The sequence below is a fragment of the Melospiza georgiana genome, chromosome 5, assembly GCF_028018845.1.
Source record: "Melospiza georgiana isolate bMelGeo1 chromosome 5, bMelGeo1.pri, whole genome shotgun sequence".
NCBI classification, from domain to species: domain Eukaryota; kingdom Metazoa; phylum Chordata; class Aves; order Passeriformes; family Passerellidae; genus Melospiza; species Melospiza georgiana.
The window spans coordinates 15,731,239-15,758,653 of record NC_080434.1 but is presented as its reverse complement, the minus strand read 5'-3'; the positions used below and the strand labels follow the sequence as shown (position 1 = coordinate 15,758,653).

Here is a 27,415-nt window from a genome sequence, read left to right as displayed (position 1 = left end):
TCCTGAAACAGCAGTGGAGGTATCAGAGTGTCTACAACAGCGAGCAGACTGTGAGTGGATGCTGAGGAGGAGTGGCTGGGTCTTAGCTCTCCTCTGGGCAGAGGGCTTGGGCAGGCACCTCCAGCCTGTGGTGCATCCTCATCTAATCAGGAGGTCCCCTGATTAGAGAGGGAGCCCAGGACCTGAGTGCCAATTTAAATTATTGCTTCATATTGTGAAGGTGAGTAAAATGGTTCCTCTTACCCCCATCAACAGCATTCCTTCCCCAATGAGAGGCTTTCCCCACCCAGAAAGTAACAGACAATAAGACTGGAAACAACTTCTTCACACTATAGTTTTACCTGTTTTATTTAGGCTTTGACTAGAAATGTGACAGCATTTTCAGGAAAGACAACAAGCAGACCATTTCATCCCACTAACAGTTTGATTTTTGCAGATTTCTGCACTCTTGGCTTTTACAACACAAAAGAGTTTGGATTTTTTCCTTAATTTCGTAAGAAATTTTTTTCATGACAATTTATGAGTTTTTCTCGGCTGCTTTTGGGTTTGGGATTTTAAAAATAAACAATTGTTCTTGCCTTTTTATTTTACTTTTTTTTTTTTTTTTTTTTTTTTTTGTGAACAGCACTTGCCCACCTTGTCTTATAAAAATGAAATCAGATGGATCAGAGTGATCAGCTGAGCTGGGATGGGGTATATTCTTTTTTAATCTGCAATGCTGATGTAAAACTTTTTTTTATTTTTTCATATATCCTATGAAGACACTGCTTGAAGTGTCTAAGTAATTTTAATCAGAGGACTTGTCTGAGTAGTGATCATTTTTTGCATTGAAATACAAGCCTAACTTACCTAGAAGAAAATGTTCTGGCTCAGCACAGGCTTTGCTAGACTGTGCATCCAAAATCTATTTCTTTCAAGATCCTTTCCTTCTTCGTAGTTCTGAATTGCCTTAGTGAATGCTCATATTTTGAAATGCACCTGCCTTGATTACACACAGGGAGACAAATTTTGATGAGCTGCCAGTATTGGCTTAACTCTGCTCTAGCTTCTGGTAGCTACAGAAATTACACCATTGATTTCAATGAGAACAGAATTAAGGCAACTGTAAGTTCCTCCTGGAAACATAACCCCACACTGTTAATCAATTGTATTTAACTACAGCAGTTAATAAAAAAACTCCAAAAGATAAATAACAATAATCAAGTTCTCCCTGCTTAATAAAACCCACAAAATGCTTTAAAATCATGTAAAATAAAACCTGCTTTTTTGTAAACAGGCAATACTGAGTAAGCAGGAATTCATGGTCCTATCTGGATGTTAATTGTACTCGAATATTTGAACAGGGATCGGTCATAGGCCTAAAATACCTAAATACTTTAAAATATATTTATAAATAATCATTCTTTATACATCATAATTGTTCTTTCCACACATCAAAAACACAGACTTCTGTATTCCCCAAGAAAAAAAATGAAGGATTACTTTTGCTTTTGGCACAAAAAAGTAAAAATGAAGAACAAGCACCACCCTTATGGAAGTGCATGAAAAGCTACCAAATTGGTCTTTATTTGCCTTAGGGCTTTTTTTTTACAAAAGTTTTAAATACAGGTTAATATGTAAACACTGTGCACACACTGAGAGTTTGATGCTGGCCCGTTGAAATCAATGGCAAATTTCCCATTAATGCAGCAGTGCAGGGTCAAGCTCCACGCTGGTAAGGTGTGTGCAGGCCGAAGTCATTGAGGGGTGCAGGAAAGCAGGAGCCCAGGCGCTGCTTTCAAAACCAGCCGCCAGCAGAGTCCGACTTGGCGCCGAACACCTTCTTGCACATGTTGGAGTTCTCCTGGTGCAGGGGGTACTCGTTCCCGGCCAGCGTGGCTGCCTTGCCCCTCCGGGCCGTGTAGCGCCTGCCGGAGGCCAGGCTCTCGTACTTGCTCATGTGCGTCCTGCAAAGACACAGCACCGGCCTCTGCCACCAGCAGGTCTGGGCACAGCTTGCACCCCGCTACCAAACCCTAGCACACAGGCCAGGTGGCCCTTCCACAGTCAGCAGACAGAAGCAGCAGATGTTTTAGTAGCTGCAGAATAGCAGACACTGTTTTCTTAGGATTTCCTGAAGGTTCTCAAAGTCTTAAAACACTCTCAGGTTTTTAACCGCTTTTGGATGAGAATAACCTGAATGGAAATCTGGCACAGGCTCTACAAATGTTACCTTCCTTAGGTCTTAGCAAATAGGGATTAGAAGAGAGCAATATACCAAATAAAGCAAATTTAATTACTATTCTTTGGCTACTGAAGAACATCTTTTTAACCTTATTCCACAGTTGTTTAGTTTTCAGGAAAACTGGTGCCTTAATAAAGTATGATAGAACACAATGGCTGCAGGAGTACCAGACCAGGTACTTTTGTTGACATGAGTAAATAGCAGATGATGAAGAGAGCTTTCCACTTCAGCTCATGTATCGCTTTGCACTTCCTTTCTCAATAGTATAATAGAGAACTACTGCTGGCAAAACCTGAGGTTGCCATCAGAACTGATTGCACACAAGGGCACTACTGTCCCGCCACTTCAGTTAATTCACTTGCAAAATCAAATTAAAAAATTGGACTGAAGTGCACATTCAGAGCTGATCAGTTGTGATCTTCAGAAAAGTTATTTCTGAATCTCAGGGAGGACTGGGTTAGCAGAGAGGTCAGTGTGTGTAACAGCCTGCACTGCACCTCATCATGTTAGGCTGGAATTTGGCCTCAGTGGATAATCTCCTGTCTGTGAAAACCAAATGTTCCAGCAGCTAGCTGGAAAGACACTTCAGAAAGTGTGTGCTCTTAGTTCTTACCTGAATGGAGAGTCCACTCTATCCATCTGCATACAGACCAAAAATGGGTACTGTGAAAACTGCACTGTGGAGATGAAGTCTAAAGCTGTTTCTGTTTCCAAAGTGGTTTCCATACCAGTTTTTACAAAGAAGGAATCCACCTCGGTGTTACCAGCTACAAACATGGCTACCCTACAAAAAAAATTAGGCATTACAATTGTTTCAAAACACATTAAAAAAGAGGAAATTGAATTACAAATAGTCCTACCACACAAACAAAAACTGCCCTCAAAGCAGCCTGTTCTCCACCTAAAGGTATATAAATTCATGCGAGACCAATGGGAACTGGTATTATCCAGGTGGAAAGGAATAGAGAAGTACAGACATTCTCCCATGCACATAACTATTTCATTCTATTTATTTAGTTGCTTAATTCTAACTCATCTGCAAGGTCTTTTATATTTAAATTTGTGTCATTGGTGCTACCTTGGCTCAGAAGCCTAAGGTGCCTACAGCTACAGCGTGTGCTGGGGGTATCTCACCGGTTCTTGACGTTGGTTTTGGATTCCCGGTACCACAGGCTGAACTCCATCCCTCCGGAGATGTCGATGGCCAGCCCACCCATGAACTCTGCACTGGCTGTGGGCCCAGACTGCAGCTGGATTTCCTGGAGCCATGGCAAAGCACAGGTTACTGACTGCACACCTCTGAGGTTTCCTTATTCCCTTTGGTCCTGCACTCACACCACTTGCCATTTTGCAGGAACAAAAAGGAATAGAGGGCTGTTCTGAAAGGATGGAAAAACCATCCTGATGCACCTCCCTCCCCCAGAAATGGGATGAAGCTACAGCAAGGCACCTTGCATCCTTCCCCTCTCCCTGTGTGCCAGCTGGCATCATTTCTGCACAGAGTGTCACTGCAGGGAATATCATGTCTCCAAGAGCTACCGCACAAGCCCCACGGAGGCTGTGACAGCAATCCAGCTAAATCAGATTGAACTCCTTGCTGGAAGCCCAGCACAGGTGCAGTGCAGAGTGACCAGCACCCCTGTACTGGCAGTGGGATGCTGCCACTTGTGCAGTGGCTGCAAACCCACCATATGACAGGAATTACCTCTTCAGTGGCTGGGTGGCCAAATCCATCAGCTAATGCACCTTAATTGTCATTAAATGCATTTTCTATCAAATATCAAATGTGCTCATGGCTTCATGAAACCTGTAAGGCTGGACTGGAAACACATCCATGAAGTCAATTTCGGAAGTGGTAATATAGCTCAGGGTCATGGCAGTTCATTCCTTTTAAGGTTTGACACACAGCCAAGATTTCAGGGTTTACCCAGCTTGGCAATCTATCTCTATATATTTGTCCTGCTTCCCTAAGAACTAGTGGATTAATTCACCATTTAAAAAGAAATATTAATTTGGGAAAAGCTTCTTTTGATCATGTGCCTCATATACAGGACACCTTCTTCAGTGTCACAGATGGTTTTCTCTCTCCTCTCAGGTTTCTGTGCCTGTGGTATTCTCAGCACCTGTAATGTTTCAGGCCTTTAGAGGATATGTGGGAATATGAATTTCCTGTCCCTTTTTGATGTCCAGGCACCCTAGAAGTCTCTATTCTCTTCTTAGCTATTCAGTAGTCCAGTGGCTCCAACTAATGCTGTCCCAAGATTTAAGAAAGAAGCAAGCAGAGAGTCAGTCTAGCTTCCTAATCCCTATAGCAAGGAGCAACATCAGGGAAGGGTTTTGTTCAGAACATTAAAGTTATCTGGCTGTAATCGAAGACTCGGATAATTATGGTAGCTGTACATGCTTACTTCACCTTTTAGGGTAAGTTAATTATCCTTGAAATTATTTCCTTGACAGAACCAGCTTGGCAGAGCCATCTTGGCAGTCAGTTGCTGCTAAAGTGGGCTTGAGATTTAAAGAATGCAGTGGGCTGGCTGTGGCTTATAAATCCAGCGTGACCCCAGCAAGTGTGGTCATATGATGCTCTGATTTCTTATTTTCACCCAAGTTAAAATCATGGATTGAAATTGAAACCTTTCTGAAATCAAAGGGAGTTTTTATATTGACTGCAATGAGACATAAAATACTTCCCTTGTTGGTCTGTTTAGGTGTAGACATAAAGCTTGTTTTACTTTATTTTACTTTGCTCTTAATTGGGACTGGATTGGTGGGTAGCTGCTAATGAGTGAGGAGGTAACAGTATACATGCTGGCAGAGATAGTACACACAACCAGAGGAGCAGATATTTTTAGATGTATTGTCACATTGCATCCAAGAATATTAAAGTAGGCTGGGTTTACAAAGGCTGCACGGTTCAAGACTTTAATGCTACCTAGAATTAAGCTGTATTTGTCACTGAAACCAGCAGAGAAGTTAAAGAGCACTTGTCTTGTGTTTTACTAGCTCATCTATTTCCTTATTTATAGCTCAGCCCCGTCCCTCGTCTCATGTGCAAATCCAATCCAGGCTGATGGGAGGTGTAAATCACAGGGACCCAGCCTCCTAAGGAGAAGTATTTTCCTTTGCTTTCCTATTTTAAGCTTTGTGTCCCATTTGCAGTGGAAAATGTGACCCAAAAGATCAGAATCAGTCATTTTTTACTGTTTAAAATGCTGAAATGTGCCATGTATTAATAAGAAAGTGTCTTTAAAGTATCTTTATGTATTGCACTGTAATGCAATCTTACTGTAATGCAACATAGAGATGGCTGCAACAAGCACTTCTCTGGGAACTGGCTACCTTCCACTGGGGTCTGGCTTTCAAATGGCTTCTCTGACCTATCAATACAGTATTTCATTTCTCTGGGCTTCTGGCAGGTGTGTTGCCTAGGAGAACTATTAACACTGCTGAACTTTAATGCAGGTGACCTAGGAGTCTCAAAAATAGTTTTATGAGAGCTGTTTATTTTTCAGCAGGAATATAACTTCTGGGTTATTCTTAGCCCTCAAACAACACTGTGGCCACAGGGAAGTGCCAAAACCTTGTTGATGTGCTGTTGAGTTGGAGTGTAGCTATAAGACCATTCTTAGAAAGATGGGCTGTGCTTAAAAGGGAGCTCAGCCTGAAGCTGTGTTCAACAGTGCTTTAAACCATTCCTGCTTTTGTGGGGTGTGGAGGTAAGACACTGCTGCCAAGGCATCCAAAAAGGCAGTGACTGACTGAAAACCCTGCACCCTGATATTGTTAAAAATGGCCCACAGTCCCAGCCTGGCTGCCCCAGACTTTTGAGAGGCTCTCCAAAGGCAAGGAGTGGAGAATTTGCTGGCGAGCAGAGCTCTAGGGGTGCCCAGCCAGCTGATTCAGCCAGAGTATGTCTGGAGCTTCGTGCATGCACAGCAGTTGGAAATATTTAGTTCTCTAAATGCTCCCTGTGCTCAGGACTAGACATGATTATCTTTCTCACCTCTGCGGTCTGTTTGTTAAATAGGTCACAGCAAAGTTTTTGCCCATAATCTGCGTGTGAACTGTAAAGCACTGCTGGAATGAGCTTTAGTTAGCCAATTTGGGCACTACTTGGGAAGCCCTCTGGACTTAAAATACCATTAGAAGGAGCTGAGCTGGGTTCTGGATGGGAAAACCTGTCATGTGCAGAGGGTGTTTCTGCGTAATTTTGAGCAGAGTGGATCGTCTTATCATCTACTTCTGGCATTTTCTTTGGCCAAGAATTAAATGGGAAAAGCCAAAAGTAAAGTTTGAGACTGCAGATGTTTTGTGAGCTGAGTACAGCTGTTAAATCCACAGGTCCTAAGGAGATCCCAGCTTGGGAAGAGCAAAGATGCTGACCCTGCACTTTGAGAGAGATGTCTAGATTCTTAGTCCTCCAATAACACATTATGTAGCCAGTTATATTTCTATGTAAATCTATTTAAGCACAAAATTAGCAAATCATTTGGGATGACAGTTGCATAAAAACTGTGTAATCCTCATTTTAATTGCTTGTTTTACCTAGAAATAAACAGTTGAAATTTGGACCTCTTAGCATTGTTCTTTGAAGGATAGTTCTCTGATTCATTCACCTGACAATTATTGCCTAACTGGACACAAGGTCCCTGGACAATTTGTGAAGAGGAAAACTTAGGTGGTCATATGGGACAAGAGTGTATTGCAAGAAATGTGGGAGGGGAGGTCATAGCTGAGAGCAATATGAGTTTGCAACAGGAAACTCAGTTGCATTTGCTTTTGTTAAGTTTCTGGTTTATTTTCTAGAATATCTGTTCTTACCTTTGTTCTAGGTTGCTTTTCATGTTATTTCATTCTGGTTTTAAATACCCATGACTTTTCCATTGCTCTCCTAGTAAAGGTAACCTGTGTAACACTGGTCAAGTTTCAGCATTGAGAATAAAGAAAATAAGGTGTCCTACAATAGCAGTGTGGGGGAGGAACCATCTGTGCTTAAGAGACAGAAAAAGAAGCAAACAGTGTGCTGTTAGTACCTGTAAGAAATCTGTGAGGAGGACAAGTCCTTTCACCACATTCATGGGATCTCCAGTTGCCGAGAGCATTTTAGACATTAAATCACCATACCCTTGGAAAAATGTCACTGGCCTCAGCTGGAAACCAAACAGAATGGCTGACATGCCAGCAAAGGAGTCCAGGTTTTCCTCGCCTTCATCAGGAGTTGCAGCTATTATGGACTCCAGACCCTGAGCTTCGAGAACCACCTACGAAGGAACAGTGATACAGAATCAATGAGAAAATCCTGCCTGACTCAGACTACTAACAACACCACTTATTTTCTTGATGTCTAAATGCCTAATTCTAATTTATGTAGTTGTAGTGGAAAAGCTATGAGGGTGAGACTTAATGGAACTAGGAAGAGTACTTAGAAAAATGGAAAATAAAATAATCTCTTGCCATGTTTTTGCCCTTTAGGTGCTGAGCAGGATTTACCCACCTGCAGATCATAATCCTAAGACTAGTTTTCTTTCAAACACATTTTCCTTAGTGCATATAACTATTTTTCAGGGACAGTTGGGAGGAAAGGCCAGAGGTGTTCCACTGCAATATTTTTGTCCTGTATAAATTTAGGAGAGTTATAATACTGAAGATTCTTGCCGATATCAAAAAAATTCTAAAATACAGACATTAAAATCTCTTTGATTTGTACATATGATCTACTCTTTGAACCTGAACTGGTACCTGATTTTACAAACTCACAAAGCTTTTATTGATTACATCAGAGAAACAGCATAGGCTTTACACAGACACAGACCACAATGTATGATGAAAAACAAAACACTTGTTTTGTTTATGGCAACTTATGCCACATTGTGGGGCTTTCCCCTGTTATTGGTTTTCCCCCGTTATTGGCTTGTTGTCTGCCCAGTGCAGCAAGCCTTATGGTCTTAAGCATTAGCTGAAGTGATTTTGAAGCTGTAAGAAAAGTTCCACATACTGGCTAAGTTATTGTGCACAGTGTGGCTGTTACCTGGATGGCATGAAGGTCAGTGCTTCTGTCAAAAACACGGATGTTCATGTTACTTCTCCGTAAAATGCCAGAGCCGGAGTAGAGGATGTCGAGGCTGTATGTGGATGACACATCAGGACCACCTTAATTGAAAAAGAAAGAAGGTACCTGTGACTACACTAGTGGATTAATGAAATGTTTGGGAATACAAAGAGGGTTCAAAGGCAGTTTCATGGTTACATACGTGTGATATATCCAGTGTAGGCAGAGGAAGAGCCCATCTTGGAGAAGCGATCGTAGTTATGGGCACGCATGTCCTTCAGAACTTGCCGAACTGTTTTGCTGTGGGATTTCAAAACAAACAAACAAACCCACTGAGATACAAAAATGTTACAGTACCATGCATTACTTTTTCATAGAAAGATCAAATTTGAGAGGGTGAATTTCCCAGTTGGAAAGAGGGTCTTCCAAACCCTAACCTTTTCCCACTAAAAATCTGCCCTAACCCAGTCTCTCTTTCAATTTCAGGTACTCCCTGCAGTCATAGGAAGAAAGGCAAGCAAAGATCTTGCTTGAAAATTAATGTTTTTAAGAAGATATATATTGATTATTTTCATTCTCACACTCTGATGTTTAAAATTTTTCCACATCGCTGGTTTTGAAAATACAGAAGCAAGGGACCATTTGAGAGACAGAAGACATTTTTCACAGTAATGCAAGTCAGATGCCCAATTATTTTTTGTACCTGTGAAAATGTGAATAGCTATTAAAATAATGACATTGAAATTAAGGGATTTATTCTGAAATAACAATACAAGGGACATAAAAATAAGATATTCCTTTATACTCTCCTTAAGTTTTAGTAATTAATGAGAACCTGTTTGTTCTCTGTAAGGAAGGGCTGTATTTATTTACACTGAACTTAATGTACCTGGAAGGCATTTCAAAGCGCAGTATATCTTGGATCATGGACAGCATGTACTTGTTCATCTCCATAGGCAGTTCCCCAATGGAGAGCAGGATGTTTTTCACTTCCATGTAGGATGGGTTACTGTTTAAGAGGATGGCAGCTGCTGTGGTTCTCACTGTCTTTTCGTGGATTTTGCGAGTCTGGTGGTATATCCTGTTCATTGTTTCCTTCACCTGGTCAGGAAACACATTATTCACTCAGTGCTCATGCAGATGACTGGGCAAAGTACAGGTTGGAATGTCGTTTATAATATCAGCTTAAGTTAGATTAGTTAGCTCCATAGCTAAGGCTAATACATAAGGATATATTTTCAGCATCATGTTTTTCATGGTCCTTTTGGAATGTTGAGACATGTATAGCTCAGTGACCACAAGGACAAGTGGGACATCTGTTATGTTCTCTCAGCCACAGACCAAATACAGTCTTACACACTGGTTTTAAAGCAGGGCTGTAAATAAGTAGCAGCACTAAGAACAAATGCAGCAGTGGTAAGACAGAGATTTTCTTGACTGTTAAGGAAACATGTACTTTAAAAACCAAGGATATTGTTATTTTAATTTTCTAGATAGTGCCTGTGGTGGCGTGTCCCTGAGAAGATTGTGACACATCTTTGTCACGGGGGAATTTGTGGAAAGCCATGTAGTCCCACTGAATGGCCTCCTATATGCTCATTGCAGAGCAGCACCCGGACAGCCTCAATCCTGATGGCCAGCAGGTATGAAATGGAATACAAGGTAATGCAGCAGAGGAAGGACCTCTTGTCCCACTGTTTTCTATGTCTTTTCCTATTCTTAGAGGCTGCAGGGTAAAATGCAGCTATTTTACTCTTCTCTTACTTTGTGTGCTCTCCCTGTGTGAAAGCACAAGGAAGAACAGAGCTGCACAGGTGCCCAAGTGCTCCCTCTGGCGAGCAGAGCCCGGTTCTCCCTGCAGACTGCAGGCTGCCTTTGGTGGCTGTGTGTGACCCTGGAGCCAAGGGCTGACTAGCATGTGTCCACCAGTCCATTCCTTGCCTTCAGCATGTTGACTGCACCACACAGTTTGGTGCCATCAGCAAACTTACTGAGATTGGACTCAACCTCACTGTCCATGTTGGTGATGACAAGAAATGAATTCTGTGAATTTACCCTTTATTTTTACTACAGTCTCCTGAATTTCTTTTCTTGGGCAGCAAATTTTCTTACCTCTTTGGTGAGAAAAGAAGGATCATATCTCTGCAAGGCAGTGGCAGCAAGGCTGCTGATGGGCCCTTCTCCTGACTCAGCATACTTCAGGAGCACTGGAATTGCTTCGGGAAGGAGTGCGTTCTTCAGTGCCAGCAGGTACATCTGCACGTTGTCGTCTTTGCTGGCCTTCTCCAGCCTATTCAGAATCAACCTTTTGGCTTCCACAACAGCCTAAGAAAATCAACAGCACATTAAATGGTGATCATAAACCTCCCTTTTTCCCCTTGCAGGAGCAGAAGGGGCAGGGCAGGGTTCTGGCATGTTTTGTGGCACCGGGCTAGGAAAGATTTCATTTGTACGTTGATGGCTTCCTTCAAGCATAACCAAAGTGACTGCAGCCACAGTGACACCTGATCCAGAGTGTTAGCACTTGCCAGCTGCTCCTGACCTGATTCAGGGACTTCACAGGTCCTCCTTGTGGGGCCAACAAGTTCCCACAAAAAAAGGCAAGGGAAGTGTTCTTCAGTACCTCAGAACATGATGTTATAAAACTACTTGGCAATTAACAAGGGACATTAAAAGGGCCTGTTCAGGTAATTAAAAGGGCTCTGTAAGTTTTCAGTGCTGTGCTGCAGTGCTGAACAACACAGATCCAGCAGCCTTGTCTGATCATTCTCATCCTCTAACACCAGCATCTACTCAGTTCATGCTCAGAGTAAAAGCCTTCCTCCTTCTATGGATGTTCAGGGCACAGTTGAATATTTGAATCAATGAATTTTCTTTACAGAGGTGAAATAACCTAAGATGATTGCAAATAATAAACAGACCCTGAGTTGGCCAGTGTTTCTCTGAGGATATGCAAAGCTTTTGGACAAGGCAGCACAAGTACTGCTTCAGCTGACAGGTTCAGCCACAGAAATAGGAAGAGACAAGATTAAAGCCTAAATCTGACAAAGTAGAGGTCATTATTAAAAAAAAAATACAATCCTCTATCAAACATAGGAATTCATGGACTTATTTTAAGTGGGAGAATCTGCTTCCCATGTCTGTCATGCTCCCCCAGTAATGTCACCAGGGATCGGTCCTGTGTGTTGCAGACCAGAATTTGGGCAGCAGTGACCATCAGATACTCACTGGCAGCTTGCAGCCATCCCTGTCACACAGCTTTCTAATGAGTGCTCCCATGACAATGACAAGAGTTTCTCTGATTTCTTGACTGGCGACATCTCCCTTGAACTTCTCCTGTCATGCAAAAGCAAAGCTGTTTAGTGTCTCAGAGTAAACACGACGAGCCACACTGCTGTGGGTTCAACAGGTTCCCTCAATTTCTGTGAACAATAATGCAATGCAAGGGCAGTGATTACCACGATGGCCTGGGCTCAGGCCAAGCACAGCACAGCTCTATCATTACATATATATTACATATAATAATAACTCAGTGTCATTTTCACCTTCAGTTACATTCAGTGTCTCAAGTAGATTCATTTGGAAAAAAAAGGGGGGATTTACAGTTCTGATTACAGAACTTTCATAATGCAACAATCAAACAATCCTCAAATTATTTTCTTAACATTCAGTATTATGTTTCTTTTTCAAGTAATGGATTTTGGTAATATTTTACAAAGTAATTAGACTTTCAGCCTGGGCATAGGAATATTTGTTGCTTGCAGGCTTTGTGTTAATAGCACACTTATTGGAAACCCTGGAAGGCATAAAGAAAGGAAAATTAGAAAGAGCAACAGTTGTTTCTTCTTCTCTTCCCCTTTGACTGGGACAAGGCATAAGAATATTAGCTCTGTTGTGTTTTTTTTTGGTTTTTTTTGTTGGACTTACAGTTAATGATTTCAGGAGAGTTTCACTGGGGTGAGAAGCAAATCCACAGGCATACAGGAACCGCTCCTGCAGGATAAAAGTGCTTGCATCCTTAAAGTCAAGAAACTCCAGCATGGCCTCCAGTGATTCTGGGGTCTGAGCCGAGGTTACAGCATCCACTACCTGTGGACTACAAAGAAGGGCAAATTAAATGAACACATCCTTGCAATGAGCCAGTCAATACTGAAAAGACTTGGCTGCATATTGAGAGAAAGAAGCTTATGTACTGAAACAGCTCTTCATTGCAAGTAAGAGAATCTTTTACTCTTGTTGGAAAAAGTGTCCCTGAACTTTCACCTCAAAATGGCACACAGATTCATATCCATGGATAGTATTTTAATTTATGCAAGTAAGAGACAAAAAAAGTTTAAAAACCCAACCATCACAAGTGTATTAAAGTTTACAGGAAAAGGCTGTAGTTTTAAAGAAGTGTTTTAGTACTGCATGCACAACGAAACATAGAGAAAAGGTTTCTATGCTTCCTGAGTGACTCTCAGGTTTATCTCCATTGCTAACAACTGCTACAATTTATTTGAAAGATCCCAACCACATGATTCAGAAATGCTTTTCAACTCTCAAGTTTCAGTGTGCATGCTGTTCACAACCAAACTCTAATACTCGGACAATTCCCAGGCATCAACATTGCCTGGGAATACTTCTTTGTTGTATTTCCTATTGAAGGAAACCAATGGGAAGTCAAGAACAAGTTATAAGGTGTTTCAGAACAACCATTTGGTTTGAGAACCTTTGGCTAAACTACAAACCATGTTGGCCTTGCACTGTAGATACAACCCTGGTGGCTGAAGGGTGTGCTGAAAATTTATTATATTACAAGAACAAACATAACTTTAAAAAAAATCCTTTTCCTGTAGACAGTACTGAACACTGGGTTTGCATTGCTAGGACATCACCAGCAGAACTCAATCTCTTTGTATGCAATCTGCCCTTCTGCATTTTTCAGTAATTTAAACCTTTTAAAAGCTTGTTCATGGTAACTTACAGAAGCTCTTTATTTTCACTTCTAATAATTTTCAGTATCTCCTCCTTCGTAGCTTTCCTGATGTTCTGAATGAAGGACAAAAAGCTTTTTGCTGCATCAGGTTTGGAAAGTTTGTCAGGATGCATTTGTTCTCTGATGTTCTTCCAGTGCTCAGAAAGCTGCAAAACAATTCATATTATGTGAAATCTCTCAGATTATAGCTTCAGTTCTCAAAACCAGACTAAATAAATGCTGATATGATTTCAGCTACTTTGAGCAAATGCTGTTGCTCAAAGTAGCTGAAATCCAACAGACCTATGATCCTTTAGCTCAGTATTAGGTAATTTATGATATCCCAGCACAAATATCTTAGAAATCTTTCTATAGCTGTCTCTCTTCCAACTCTTTATTATTTTCCTGATGTTGTACATGACCTTCACTGCAACCTCTTTTGGAACAATAAAATTTATTTATACTGTAACTGGAATAAAGGGAAATCTCTTCTCTTGCAAATTTACTGTGCTTTCTGGTGAATATTGTGTTTGCCTTATGTTCCCATTTTTTCCTAAGTAGACTTAAAAAAAAAAAAAAAGGGGAGATGCACAATCCCCAATCCGCTAATTAATCATGTTTTTTGAGAAGATGGTAATTTTGGGTTAGTACAGAACAGGATTAAATATCCAAGAAGTTATTCCCAGTTTTTTTTTTTCATAAAATTTCATAAAAAGGGATTTGTAGCTATTGTACAAAATAAAAGGTGAGATGATGGTTGCTGTATTTATTCCCACATCACATTTTTTACCTGAACAAGCCAACATGGTAGCAAAGCACCCATATCTGTCCTTCCAGATACACTCCCATTAGAAACTGGTGCCAGTATTTTGACCTTTCTTCTCTCCCTTGCCTTTGCCTCTGTTATCTCAAGTTATCGAGAACATTCCTTGGTGAAAATTCAGCTGTTCTTTGCAACAGCCTTTACTGCAGTTTTCCTGAGTGGGAAATAAAAGTAGCACCCTTCTGACCTTCACTAAAATAGTTCCACTCTGTGGATTTTGTGTTGGGCAATAGCACTTGAACCTGCTGGCAATTAGAAGTATCATTCATCAGTACAGAGTGCAACTTCTATTGACTGTAACAAACAATAATTAGGCAACAATGATTGAGACATAGGATATTTCCTGAGGATTAATAACCAGCTGGGAGGGGCTCATGTTCTGAGGCACAGATGGGTCTTTTAACCTCCACTGGTAATTAGTGCTTAGCACCAAGGTCAGTGTAGCTATTATTAACTGAAATTGGATAAATATATAGGTCACTTTTTATTCCCCCTGTTGAAGTTGCACCACAGTCCAGCAAAAAAAAACCCTCTAACCTCATTACTCCTACATTTTCTCCTGTGCAGAGCCCAGCTGTGTGGGCTGCTCTTAGGCAGTTTGGCCCATACCCTAGAGACAAGCAAGGTGGGAGATGCAAGCTGGAGCTATCTCAAGAAAAAGAGAGTGGAGACCAGGTCTTCCTTGGTGGGTGCTCAGGAGCAGCTGCCATCTCCTGCAGTGACCATGGCATTAAAAACACCATTCACAGTTGACTTTTCTGAGGGCCCTCATTCTCCTGATGTGAATGTCAGGCAGTTTGGATTTAAAAACCCAAACATTCAGGCACAAGATGCACACACTTCCACATGGCAATTCAGCGTGGACACAGACCTGTGTTTCTCTGACAGAGAGATCAGAACAGAGGTCTTGTGGGCACTCTAGGAAAACTCCAATGAAACCAAGAGGTTCTAAACTGAGCAGGAGTTGGTTTTGAATGTCTGTATATGACAGCTGCTTACCAATGTACAAAGGGTGGCTGCACAAGACAGAACAAACCCATCTCACCTTCAGAAGGTGAATCCTTCCCCATAGTAACCATGAGCATAAAAGAGTGTAAGATACATGAGCTCTTCTGAAAAGAGCATGCTTTATGTTGTCTTAACATAGAAATCTAGACCTGATTTTAAGTGCAAACATTTGCCATAACCTCAGAGAAGCTAGTGCTGCCATCTGAAAATGAGGGTAGTAATGATTATTTTATCAAATTCATAAAGATAGAGATAAGACCTGTTACAATTTAAAAAGGGCTTTGAGAATGTAAAACCCTAAGGCATAGCATGTCAGCAGGGCATTAATGTATACCATGAAATATAAGTAGCATATGCTATGTTGCTGCTTTGGATACAGTGTTCTGTTTATAGAGCCCATCTTTTCATAGCAGTTACTGAAAAATACAGTGAGAAAGCAGAACTTCATTCTCCCCGTGCCATTAGGTTTATAATGACATAGGTCAGTCCCCAGGCAGTGCTCTGGAATTATACCCTGTGTTTGTTATCTTGGTCTGAAAATTATAACTGTTATGACAAACTCAGTCCCAAGTGACAAACTGGTCAGCACAAACCCCGACAGGCAGAGTCAAGGAAAAACCACCTGTCCCTACTCTGTTTAAGATGCCTTGATATTCCCTGTTAGAACTGCCCTAGCACATGGGCAGCATCATTTCTATATTCTCCAAATATGTGTTTTTGGTCTTCCCTGTGGCTCAACAAGCATTAGATAAGAAAAATTATTACAGTGTAATGCTACTTCCAAATAATAATAAAAAGCAAAAGTACCAATACAGGAACATATTTGTGCTCATAAGGAGTATCTCGGGAGGACTAAAATTCTGTGTGCTGAATAGAAACTATATCTTGCTTATCAACACTGGAGAATAATGATCCTTAATGTTCCCATTCATTCCTCAATGGTAATAGCATTAATACTGTTTGCTAAAAGTCACTGTAGTAATCTATTTAGTAATTAGTAAAACAAAAGATGATGCATTTACACTGTCATGCTCTTAGCCTTCAGATGTCTTAAATATAAAAAAACAAGGCAATGTTTTTCCCAGGGAAAAATGAGAACATTATTGGACTCCCCAAGAACACTAAAGCCCCATTTTATACTTGCAAAATACCTATAAAATCCTAACAAAAGACTTCCTCGGGGTCAGGTAGTAAGAAGACGTTAAATATACCACCAACAAATGCTTAGCCTGCCTGAGGAATGGCTAAAGAACTTGAATCCTAGGAACAGATCAGCTCCTCCATGATAAAACTGTTTACAAACACCAGTCAGCAATCTTAAAATTAATTTTCCCCCAGAGGAAATAAGGCACACCCAGCTAAAGGCTGGCAAGGTGAGATAAAACAACAGGGTGCTGTATTTTCTAGTGATCTGGAGAAATATTGCAGTCTTTAAAAGAGAGCAAAAAGGTTGGTACTTTTAGTGGTAGATCTTACGACACTCTTGTGGGGTGAGCACCATTGCAACACTTCTGTACTCCCTACTCCAGGGTGCATTTTATATTGCTATGCTGGACCTGTCCTAGTTCTGCTTGGACAGAAAATTTGCTTTCACACTTGTCCTGCTCAGCTAAGCAACCTGATGTCCAATGAACCTGTGTTTACTTACTGAAGGGCACTTTTTGCATTCAGATTTCACTGGCTCTGCTTCCAGGGCAATGGCAACATAATTGGGGTCCAAGGTCTTGATCACACCAGCGACTTGCTTTGCAGCGATCAGTCCCGTCCCAGCTTGGACTGACTTCAGCTCCAGCCTCTGCCTGCACATCCACACAGTGAGGACACCATCAGAGCCCAACCATCAGCACACAGATGCAGAAATCACACCAAGGGGAAACAAAAAAACCCTCCACAGACTAAAAAATGTAGAATGCAGACTGACTAAATTCTTATTTTAAACTGTTCAGAACATGGCAAGTCTGTGGGGCTTTTAAGGTAACAGAAGTAATTGATACCAGCAAAATTACTGCTAGAGTTATGCGCAATAAAATACCTATGTGAGAGACTTTCTAAAGCACAGATTTGTTATACTTGATAAACAGCCTTCAGTATTCACATACATTCTGAAAGGTTTCATATATTTGTTCTTAAAAGATCTGGAAAGTGAAATTTTTGAATGTACTTTTTCTTTTAAATATCTATTATTACCGAGTTGCCTGAGCTATTTATCTTGTATGAGTATGTCCACACTTTCAGTGTTTTGGAGTCTGGAGTCTAACACAGATCTAGGTTTCACTGTTGTTTCCTTTCTATGCAGTAGATTTTATTTTCTATGCTTCCAAACTCTCATATGCTAGAAATGGAAATCCATCAGAAGTATTTCTTGAGAAATGAGATGACAGAACACCTATAGCACTAATGGGTAGATTAAGAGGGTTTGGCCAATTCCTGATGTTGCCTGTTAACTTCTTATAAAAGCCATTATTTATTATTTGTGGTGTGGTAGAACCCTTAATCCAAGTTGGACCTGGTACCTGGCACAGTTGGACCTGTATATGGATAAAAAAGAGACCTAAATCCTGGAGAGTTCACAGTGTTAGATCTTAATTCTATAAAACCTACACATGTAACCTAACTTGAAGCACTAGTCCTCCACCATCAATGACAGCCCAATTGCCCAACTTACTTTGAAACTATTTTGGCACCTGTTTTTCGTCGGTAATTCAGAGCAAAAACGAAATTTTCTTCTGCCTTAATGGATTTAATGAAACTGTCTTCCAGCACATAAACTGTAGCAGATGTGGCTTTTGTACTGATATCCAAGATCTGAAAATAATTAAAAAATAAAACAGAAAGCGGGTTATACAACAAACAACATACAAAAAGAGCTCACTGTTCCAAATGAGGGCAAGACTTGGAATGAAGCAGAGCCATATGAGGAAGGCGCATATAGGCAGGCATCTCAAGCCTATGAACCAGGTTTTCAAGTATTCCCTCTGCAGTAAGTAGCCACTCACTTCTACACCATGTGCTTCAAATTTAGTATGTACCAGGGTAAAGGACAGTAGGAGCAGGGGAGAAAGATGTGGAGCAGGCTGCAACTGAGAAAAGACCCAGTACTACATTTAGTTTAAGATATGCTTTAAATAAGACAAAATTCTTTTCCAGAGAAATATCTTGTGAATAAGATTGTCATGTTCACAAACAGATCAATGAACAGATTGTCATGTTCACAGATGAAACAAGGTGGCTGTCTTTGCTTCTTGTTTTGTAATCAAGAAGATGTCTTTGTAGTGTGAAAATGGGCAACCCAGTCATAGTGTTAAGGCAGTTATTAAGAGAGTGTGTGGTGTCTTTGTACTTCTCTGAGCTGAGAAAGGTCAGTTTCTGATGTGGAGAATCCCAGTGCCTACAGCAGGTGTCCAGCCTGTCCTCAGCAGTGACTACTTAGAAAGTCTTTACTAACAGTGGAGGACCTCTAGGGCTGTAGTAGGGCTTCATTTACCCCTATGGCACATCTCCTGTATTACACCTGTGCATGAGGGAAGCCTTTGACCTTCTAGGCAAGCTTGACCAGGCTCCATTCAGGAGTCAGCATCTTGCCTGGCATTTACAGCAGATGGGGAAAAACTTACTATTAACACTATGACTGTATCTGTATCAGCTGAGCCAAAGTGGTTTACACCACAGGAGAATCCATTCCCTGTTCTCTCCATGGGAACTACATGTGACATTTGGGCTAGCAAAACTACAAAATTTACATATAGAATTTGCTTCCTCTAATGCTAGAAGGACTTCTGAGAAGATGAGTAGGGGCTGCTAAGAATATATTTTAAATAGAAAGAATAGATTTTATTTTGTTAAAGAAATCATACCTTGTTGTGGCTGGTAAATCCTTTCTTTTCTATTTCACAGGAGTCCAGGTCTTTTATTTTAGTCACTTGATCTTGCCGCACATTGTAAGTAGTATCACATTTCCCAGAAATGTCCACCTTGGAAAAGAGAGTTAGATTAGGACAATTTCTTGAATTTATCTTTGGGACACCCCCCAACACCTTCCAAAGATGAAGCATTTTCTCCACTGCTGGAATCCTGTACCTGAGATGCTGTACTGCTTGGGTTTATTCAACAGTTTTGAGGATGTCAGTGGTTCTAACTATCTGCTTTGGATTGGCAGGGGTACTATTCATTAGATGGCTAGGAAGAAAAGTAACAATGGCTGTTTAAACAAAATAATTAGGAAATACCAGGCAGCTTACACTATACTCACAAGTTTTAGTTAAATTTGAGCTTTGTTTAAGGGGACAGGTTTAGAAATATAACAATGGAAGGCAACTTAAATGGATGCAGCTAAATCAGTGCTGACTTTGTGCGGGTACTTGGATTTAGAATGGGATTCCCCTAAACTGAATTTAGGAATCAGCCAACTTTAAAGAGCAGTATAATCACTTTTATAGTGACCTGGTTTAAGGTGGTTTATTACCAAATTGTGCTAGATTTATAAAGGCATTTTAAATCAAATGGATTGCACTACTTCTTTATGCTAATTGCAGCGATTTGATTGGTGCCACCAAATATGCAGAAGACTGTCCTTAAGTCCCTAACCTCAAATGTTATCAAAGGACTGATTTCTATCACAGTTCACTCTTTCTGAAGTCAGCAGGAACCACAGGTCTGCCTTCCAGAGGAGATCAGGCTCTGCCTGTTCCTCATGTGATGATAATCTTGCATGATAGAGCACCATACCTCACGGGAAGAGCCAGAGTGCAGCTGCAGCTGGAAAAGGCTGGCCAGACCTCTCTTAATGTTCTGAGTAAAACCAGGTTCATTTTGATATGAGTAGAAGGTTTTGATCTGTAGGAATTGAAAAAAAAAAAAAAACAACAAAAACAAATACATAGTAAGCATTCAAAAGTGTGTAACAAATCTGGTTAAATTAGAAAGGAATAGGGAGGATCCACTCTAGAAAAACCTTTACTTTGAATTTGGATCTGTTATTTGCTTATTTTGAGCAAACTGCAGAGGCTGCAGGGCCTGGCAATAACTGTACAAACACATTTTGGCCTTCAGCTGAACCTAAGTACAGTTTCAGTGCAGTGAGCATCTCTCCTCCTGGAATTAGAGAGAATTTAGATGGGAAATGGGAAACTTTTCATACTTCCACAGGCGACTCATTTTTCTGCATAATCCTCAGGTAATCACTCCCCACAGGGGCATAATATCTGTTGCACTTTAATCACAGGTTACAAAAACTCAGGATGAATCATAGATAAATCACAGATAGAATGACTTCAATGACGTGTCAAACATATCACAACCTTTGCACTTCATGGGTCAACTATTGTGCTTGAGCCTCTCCTCTGGTAACAAGACTTTGCACCTCCACTCTGCATTCAAGGTGCTTTAGAAATGCCCCTTTATCTGGAACTGTAAGTACAACCAGTATGTTATCTTGGGGTAACCCTGAAAAGTGAAATTTACTGTGCCAGGGTTGAAATTGTCATACCACAAAGAAATCATAAAAGGAGCATATAGACCCTACCACCTGAGAAAAAGCTCAAGTTTTAATACTACATCTTAGCCTTAGCATATGAAAGTGTGCAATGTATGAGGAGCAGATGCATTCTGTGTTCTTCTGGTACCTCTGTTCTCATGTAGGGATGTGTGCAGTTCACAGCCAGCGCTGTCCTGTTTCTTTTTATGTTGTGTAAAACTGATGACAAGGCTGAGTCTGAAAGTTACTGAGCAGGTCTGATAGCAGCTGCAATTCAGCAGGCTGAGCTGGCAGCCAGGGTATGTGCTCAGTGCCTATTTACAGCAGGAGGTAAAGATCCTGCTGGGATAGAGTGTCACAGCTCTCACTGCGCTCTGCAGACGGGAAAAGGGAGTGTGACCTTCAACCTTCCTCCTTTCTCACAGCCCCTCCTGCCCCACCTGCTGAGCATTGCTTGGGCTGCAGAGGGGAAAATGGGGCTCTTGGCCCAATGCCACAAGCAACAGGAGGGTGAAGGACCAGGGGCAGGAGGCAGAAGCAGCCATGGCTTGAGCCCCACCACTCTCTGGCCACAAGAGTAGGCTGAGTACAAGGGTAGCTCTCATAAGCAGCTCTGCAGGGGAAAAGAGAGTGGGATGGATGTACTTGAATCCCCTTCTCAGAGAAAGTGTGTTAGAGAAAGGGGGACACAAATGGACATGGGTGCTCCTGTGCTGGGACAGCACTTTGCTGTTCTCCCAGGATAGGATATAAAACCCAGGCACGTGTTGAGACACATCGGCTCTCTGACCCTTCTCTTCTGATTTTTGGAGACTGTCTCCCAGTGGGGGAAAAACATAAAAGGCTGTAGGTCTTTCAGCATCAAGCTCATTAACTTGGCAGGTGACACAGAAATAAATAAGAAAACCAAGGAGCTAGGAAAAGCAATCCTGGTAAAATACTTGATAAGGGTTTAAAAAGTGATTAACACTCTACTGAGTTCCTCACAGACTCAGTAGAACATCCCTCATGACAAATTGTATCTGCTTTTCTGCCTTCAGATCTTGGACAAAATCCTGCCCTGGCTGAAATCAATAGCACAAATCCCACACAGCAATTGTGCATATATCCAATGTGTACCTATCTTTGTGGACAATCTGCTCTTTACTTCCCCACTGTGTGGTGTTCTTCTAGGCTTGGGCTAGAAGGTAAATTACAGTCTGTTCTCAACTACTGTATTGCACACAGAATGATAGGACACAATGGCTTATTAAAAACACTGAGTGAATAGTGAACTGGTAAATTCTTCAAGTCTGTTACAAAAGATTTCTGTCATGTTTCCTTAGGGACTGAATTTTAAAAGACTCTTACCTTTCCACGGACTAGCTCAACCATTATGGGCCTCTGCAAAGCCTCCAGATACTCTTTCCCGATGATCTTCTCTGTGCTTTTTCCTTTGAAGATGTTTTTATCAGCTGGACGCTCATTCACATTTTCAACCTGAACATCTTTCATCTAGCAAAACAAAAGCAGAGAAAATTAATGTAGAGAGCAGTGTAGAATTGGCCTGGAGTAGAGTAGATAGACTAAATCACATAATCAATGTTCTTTCTTTCTTCATTTCTGGTTCTGATTATTAATCTTCCATGATTACTATGTCAAAGTTTACAAAAGAAGCCAGTGCTCTCCACTGGGGAAATAAGTCCCAGAAAATGTCACCAGAAAGCTAAGTACCAAACCCAGTTTCTATTTAAAAATATTTGCAGTTACAACTGAGGACAACCTATTGCCCCTCAGGTAAGGGCTTGCACACCAGTTGCTTGAAGCTATAGGTGCTCTATGAAGCATTTCCTGAATACAGGAGACATTCTGAAGTGCTGGCTTATGATGTTAGATAGTTGCTTGTGAAATATTGTTCTATAGGAATTAGATCATCAAAGCAGCTGGGTTTAGTTGATGAGCCTCGGGAACAAAAGGTTTAGCTTGTGTTCTGAAAGTGAGTTCTCTGAGATTAGATCAGCAGCTAGATAAGTGCAGAAAAGATTGGGTATGTTTTAAGTTGTCTGAAGGCAATAATTACCGTAATTTTGACCAGCTGGTCATCATCATTGTCAGGATTTCTCCATAAGAGGTTGACATCCACACCAGAAGAAATCCGATATCCTGCACTTTTCTGCAGGGATGCTTTCACCTGATCAACATAGACTTCAGCTGAGTAAGCAAACTTATATAGCTTGTCATTATTTAGGCTGGGCCCAGTAGTGTGCCCTGTTTGGAAAGGAAAAACAAACAGCATTTTAGTATTGACTAACTCTCATAATCTACCGTTTTCTCTAAGAAACCTTTAGAAAAATTAAAAATTTAATTACAAGCAAAAGATTTATGGGACTGATCCTGCTACTCCTGATTACAGAGGCTGTCTCACTGAAGCAGCTGGGTTTTTTGTGATTTAGTTGACACTGATCATACATATTTAACATAAGAAAGGTGACAAAATCCTTTTTCTAGCTCTTTAAGACTGTCAGATTCTTTTCTTCAGCTATGTTAGCATTACAAGTTAATCCAAAATTATTTGCAACTCAAAATACTGTTAATAATCACACAATTTGTGTGCTTAGCAATGTGAAATGCACTGATGTGATTTGTTGGGGCCAACACAAATAATTCTCTGCATCTCTTGCACATTTATTGGGAATCTTTCCATGGAGAGACTTGCCCAAGGGTGACATGAGTGTGATGAAAACATTAAGAATGTATTTTTTAGATAAAATAATTAAGCTCTTGTTCTTTCAACTAAATAATTGTTCCCATAGCTGTGTCTCTTCTGTTAATTTATATATTTTTAAGAAATGTAAAAGGGAAGAGAAGGGGAAATAAGCTGGCTGTACACTAAGTGCTCTTAACATTCTCAAAGCAAACACACACAGAGTGACCTTAGGTGCTATCTGTAAGCAGCACAGCACCAGCCTCACACACCCAAATGCTGCACCACTGAATGCACTGGAGATTTCTTCATGGAGTTCAGGAGGTACAGAGCAGAAACAAGTTCACAACAGAGTTAATCTAAGAAACACAAAGTGCTGTCCTCAAGGAGATGCATCTCAATCTTATGACAAGTGCAGGGAAGGGCAGAGGAAAGAAGAAAAATCTCCCACAACAGCTCAGAAAAATTCTGTAATGGAAGCAGTGTCTTCAAAGTCCCCTGCAGAGATTCATCAGGCTATCCTGATTTATATTATACCCCTCTGTTTTATCTGACTCACTTAAATAAGCTTCAAATCACTGCATTGTTAGAAAGGAAAATCAGTCTTATTTCACTTTAATATTTTAAAGCCCATTTAGGTGGGTGCACAGGGTAGTTCCATCATGGCTGGATGGATACATTCTGCAGTTCAAAACCCCTGCTTCATTAAGACTTTGCATCACATTGTTTCCCTGTTCACTCAGATACCATAGCAGTGGATTAAGGTCAGCTTCAAAAAACCTTTCCCTGAGCAAAATGGACACTCCAGCAAGTTTAATCTGCAAGTTGTGTAAACTGGCAAAGTTACAGAACTAAACAGACTTTATGCCAGCTGGGGATGTGGTGCAGCAAGTCTGGTGATCCCAGTGGGCTCAGCCTGCTCACACGTGAGAGGCCAAAGCTATAACTATTGATTTTTTTCCCAGGGAGGTTGAAGGATTCATGTTGGCACAATGGGGCTGTCTGGTTTTTCATGTCTTGTGTGTCTGTTTCCAAACAAAGTCACCAAGAGGCATGTAACCCTTCTTGGAGGTTTACTGTGAATTTCCTAGCCAATTTCCTTCCCCAGTTCCTTGCTTTGAAGCTACCTTACCCCTGAGAGTAGAGGGTGCTCAGTGCCTGCTCAGAGGTGGCTATGCCTTTCAGGGACAGATTCCCTGCAGTGCCTTGGAGCCAGTTGCTTCCTGGTTCAAAATGTCCTTGATTTGCAGCAGAAACTGCAGTGCAAAGGACTTAGTATTGGCTGAGATTTTAGGAATACCACCCATCAGGTGCATTCTAAACACAGCCCCATCTACAGGAAAAAAGTAGGGGAATAGCACATCCAAGAGAAATTATTTGGGTGCTCAGAGACAAGTCTTATTAGTTAAGGTGCATGTTGTGGTTTTGCTCCCTCCTATTCTCAGTTAAAAGCACCTTTCACCTACCCTCTTCCTTTCCCCACAGCTGAACACACACATGGTTTTATTCTTTTTTTGTAAGAGTTCCTTCCCTCCTCCTCCCTTTTAGCATTTGCTTATCCCCACATACAATAGAGCTGTTCCATCCTAAAGGAAACAAATGAGCAAATGATGCAGGACCTTCTTGCAAGTGTCATGAAAGAAATGAATAATTGCAAAGTATTCCTGGGAGCTAGAAGAACATGAGGTATTGAAAACTTTTACCAATTCACACATAGAAAACACTGCAGGAGCCAGGGCAGAAGACACCTTTAGTTGCCAGACTGGGCAAGGGTAGGCCAAGAGTGGATGATGATAAGAGAAGCAGCAGGGATAAGGCAGTGTTGAAAGCAGTCCCAAAGAGTTAGCACTTATCCCTGTGGAAATGGGGAACCCAAGAGAGACAAGTGAAGAGTGTGGTCAGGCTGAGAGATGACAGATGACAGACAGAGGCACAGGGTCACTGAGCAGAACCAGTACTCAAAACAACACAACTAAATTTTCATGCCAACTTCCACGAAGAAAACACCAGTACTATTCTGACAGGAATATTGCAACACCTTTCTGATAAAACTTTTCTTAATAGAAAGTGACCCTTTTAGAAGCTCCTTCCTTTGTATTCAGCACAGCACTGGGATCCTTGCTGCCTGTGCAGCCATTGACATTTCAGCTGATGGCAAGTGTCCCACTGCCTGAGAAGGGAGGAGAGACGGACACACAGACTGCCAGCAGCCCAGCCAAGTTCTCTGGGGGTCAGAAGTGCTGCTTCCAAGGTGGAGTGCATAACACATAGTTTGACTAGTAACGTTAAGTGTCTGTCATTAAGGGTAACATGCCAAGTCTATAATTAAATCATGATACTGTATAATACAGAAGGTTACACTGCATGAGCAGAGACAGCTGTCAAGTCCTGTGCCTTTTATTAATACATATGGCATGCACAGCATGTGTGTCTCTAACTACTTGCCAGCTCTACCTTCATAAATCATATTTGCCACTATCTCTGACACCAGATAGCTTTAAAAAGCAAACCCCATCCGCTTATTTGAAAACATTTTTCAAGTGGAACTGCAGTAGGAAAGTTTTACGTGTGCTGACCTACCTGAATCAAACAGAATAATGTTTCAATATTTCCAAAAGGCAGCGTGGCCTGATGAAAAGGTAAAACACTAATCCTAATCCCAGCTCTCATCCTGAGGCCCTAAGTGGCCTTTGGGCCAGTAATTTAGCTCTCAATCCCTCTGCACAAGAGAGAGGAAATCTGTCAGAGGTGAAGGGATGACTAATTAAAGGGAAAATGCTTGCTCAGTATCCTGGGGAATGTGACAAGCAAATACTACTTCACATCAAGAAGCTTTGCTTAATTGATATTAAGGGGAAGCTGGGAAGATCAGACACCAGAAATGTGGCACATTGGTACCTAGCCATAAACAGAATGTGGCAGTCTCATGAAATAAACTGACAGGTAAAGGCACTGCTTGCAAATTTCCCTCCTTTATAACTCCTGTCATGAGGGTGTATAGAGGCAGGGAAGAAGGAAGGTTGCTCTCAGTGCTTACACAGTGTCCTGGATTCCCTGCAGAATGCAGGAGGTGGCACCCATGAGAACATCTCTACAGCCCTTTTAAGAGCTTAGCCCAGGATGTTGTGCTCCCCCTGCTTCCCTTCATGATGAAGACATCCTCATTAAACCAAAAAACTCAGCTTATTTTATAAGGTTACTGCTCCTCTAAATTTAATGGGAAGTTGTACATGAAGAGTCACTACTACAGACACCTTTCCTTTTCATACATTGGCTCTGCTGAAGCAGACAGTCTCCAAGATTTCATACCCTTGACTTTGTCAGGACACCTGAGTAAAGCTCTGCTCACCGGGTTTCTGCAGACATCCAGACTTTCAAGACTTACTACAGAGCAACGTTCTCATGAAATTAACAGGATGCTTCTTACTGACTTCAGTGGTAGCTGAGTCAACTGCTCAGAAGCTGAAACCTGGGCAGCCCTGAGCACTTCCTGGCTCTGCTCCACAGAACACTCCATGTGTTTAACTTCTGAGCGTGTGAAAAGTCCCTTTGAAGTCAGTGCCCCCACAGTATGTCCTGATTAAGCAAGTTCAAGATCTCTGATCTTCTGGTCACACCACTGGCCCTGTGCACTTGAAAACATCATCTCCTCCATCACCTCTGCTGAGAGGAATGCCACAAGCACTTAAACCTAGCTAGTAAATGCATCTTGTATTACTCAAGCATGTCTGAGTAAAGCTGATAATTTTCTGAAGCAAAACAGAGATCTGCATACACACACTGGTTTTGCCTCTGCTGAGGCAGAAGCTGAACCAAGCCCAGTACAGACCTACCTTTCACAGAGGCTGAGTAGGTGGAAATTATGCAAAGGAACAGCACGGTAAGAAGAATCATGCTGGACTCTGCCGAGCTCCTGACTGCAGCATGAAGTGTGAGAACCTCCAAGAAGTGAGCTGAGAGTGGAGCTTGCAGAGAGAGCCACAGGCTTGGCCACACTGTTTATCTAGATGTAGTAAAGGTCAGATTCCAAATTCCACACTCAGGTACTAAGTTCATTAAAGGACTTCCAGTTAATTATTAAGAACTAAGGTAACTGGCAGTTTCTACCCCATTTTATCAATCACCCCGGCTTTCATTTTTGAATACTGAGCCCACACAGACCCATTTCTGAGCAGCAGAGCCCACCTCCAGTGCTGGA

At 41.4% G+C, this 27,415-nt stretch overlaps 1 protein-coding gene across 1 annotated transcript; it reads right to left on the bottom strand.

Annotated features, from left to right (window-relative positions):
- Positions 1 to 1,777: 1,777 nt before the first annotated feature.
- MTTP (microsomal triglyceride transfer protein) lies at positions 1,778 to 27,111 on the bottom strand. Its single transcript, XM_058024717.1, has 18 exons — positions 27,051 to 27,111; positions 22,594 to 22,781; positions 21,885 to 22,028; positions 19,787 to 19,894; positions 18,916 to 19,032; positions 17,727 to 17,866; positions 16,710 to 16,860; positions 13,240 to 13,397; positions 12,201 to 12,369; positions 11,502 to 11,609; positions 10,386 to 10,598; positions 9,163 to 9,374; positions 8,476 to 8,573; positions 8,253 to 8,374; positions 7,258 to 7,485; positions 3,359 to 3,483; positions 2,838 to 3,008; positions 1,778 to 1,946 (listed from the first exon to the last, which is right to left on the bottom strand). Exons 1-18 carry the CDS (start codon positions 27,109 to 27,111, stop codon positions 1,778 to 1,780), a joined length of 2,682 nt encoding a protein of 893 aa, XP_057880700.1.
- Between the last annotated feature and the right edge of the window lie 304 nt (positions 27,112 to 27,415).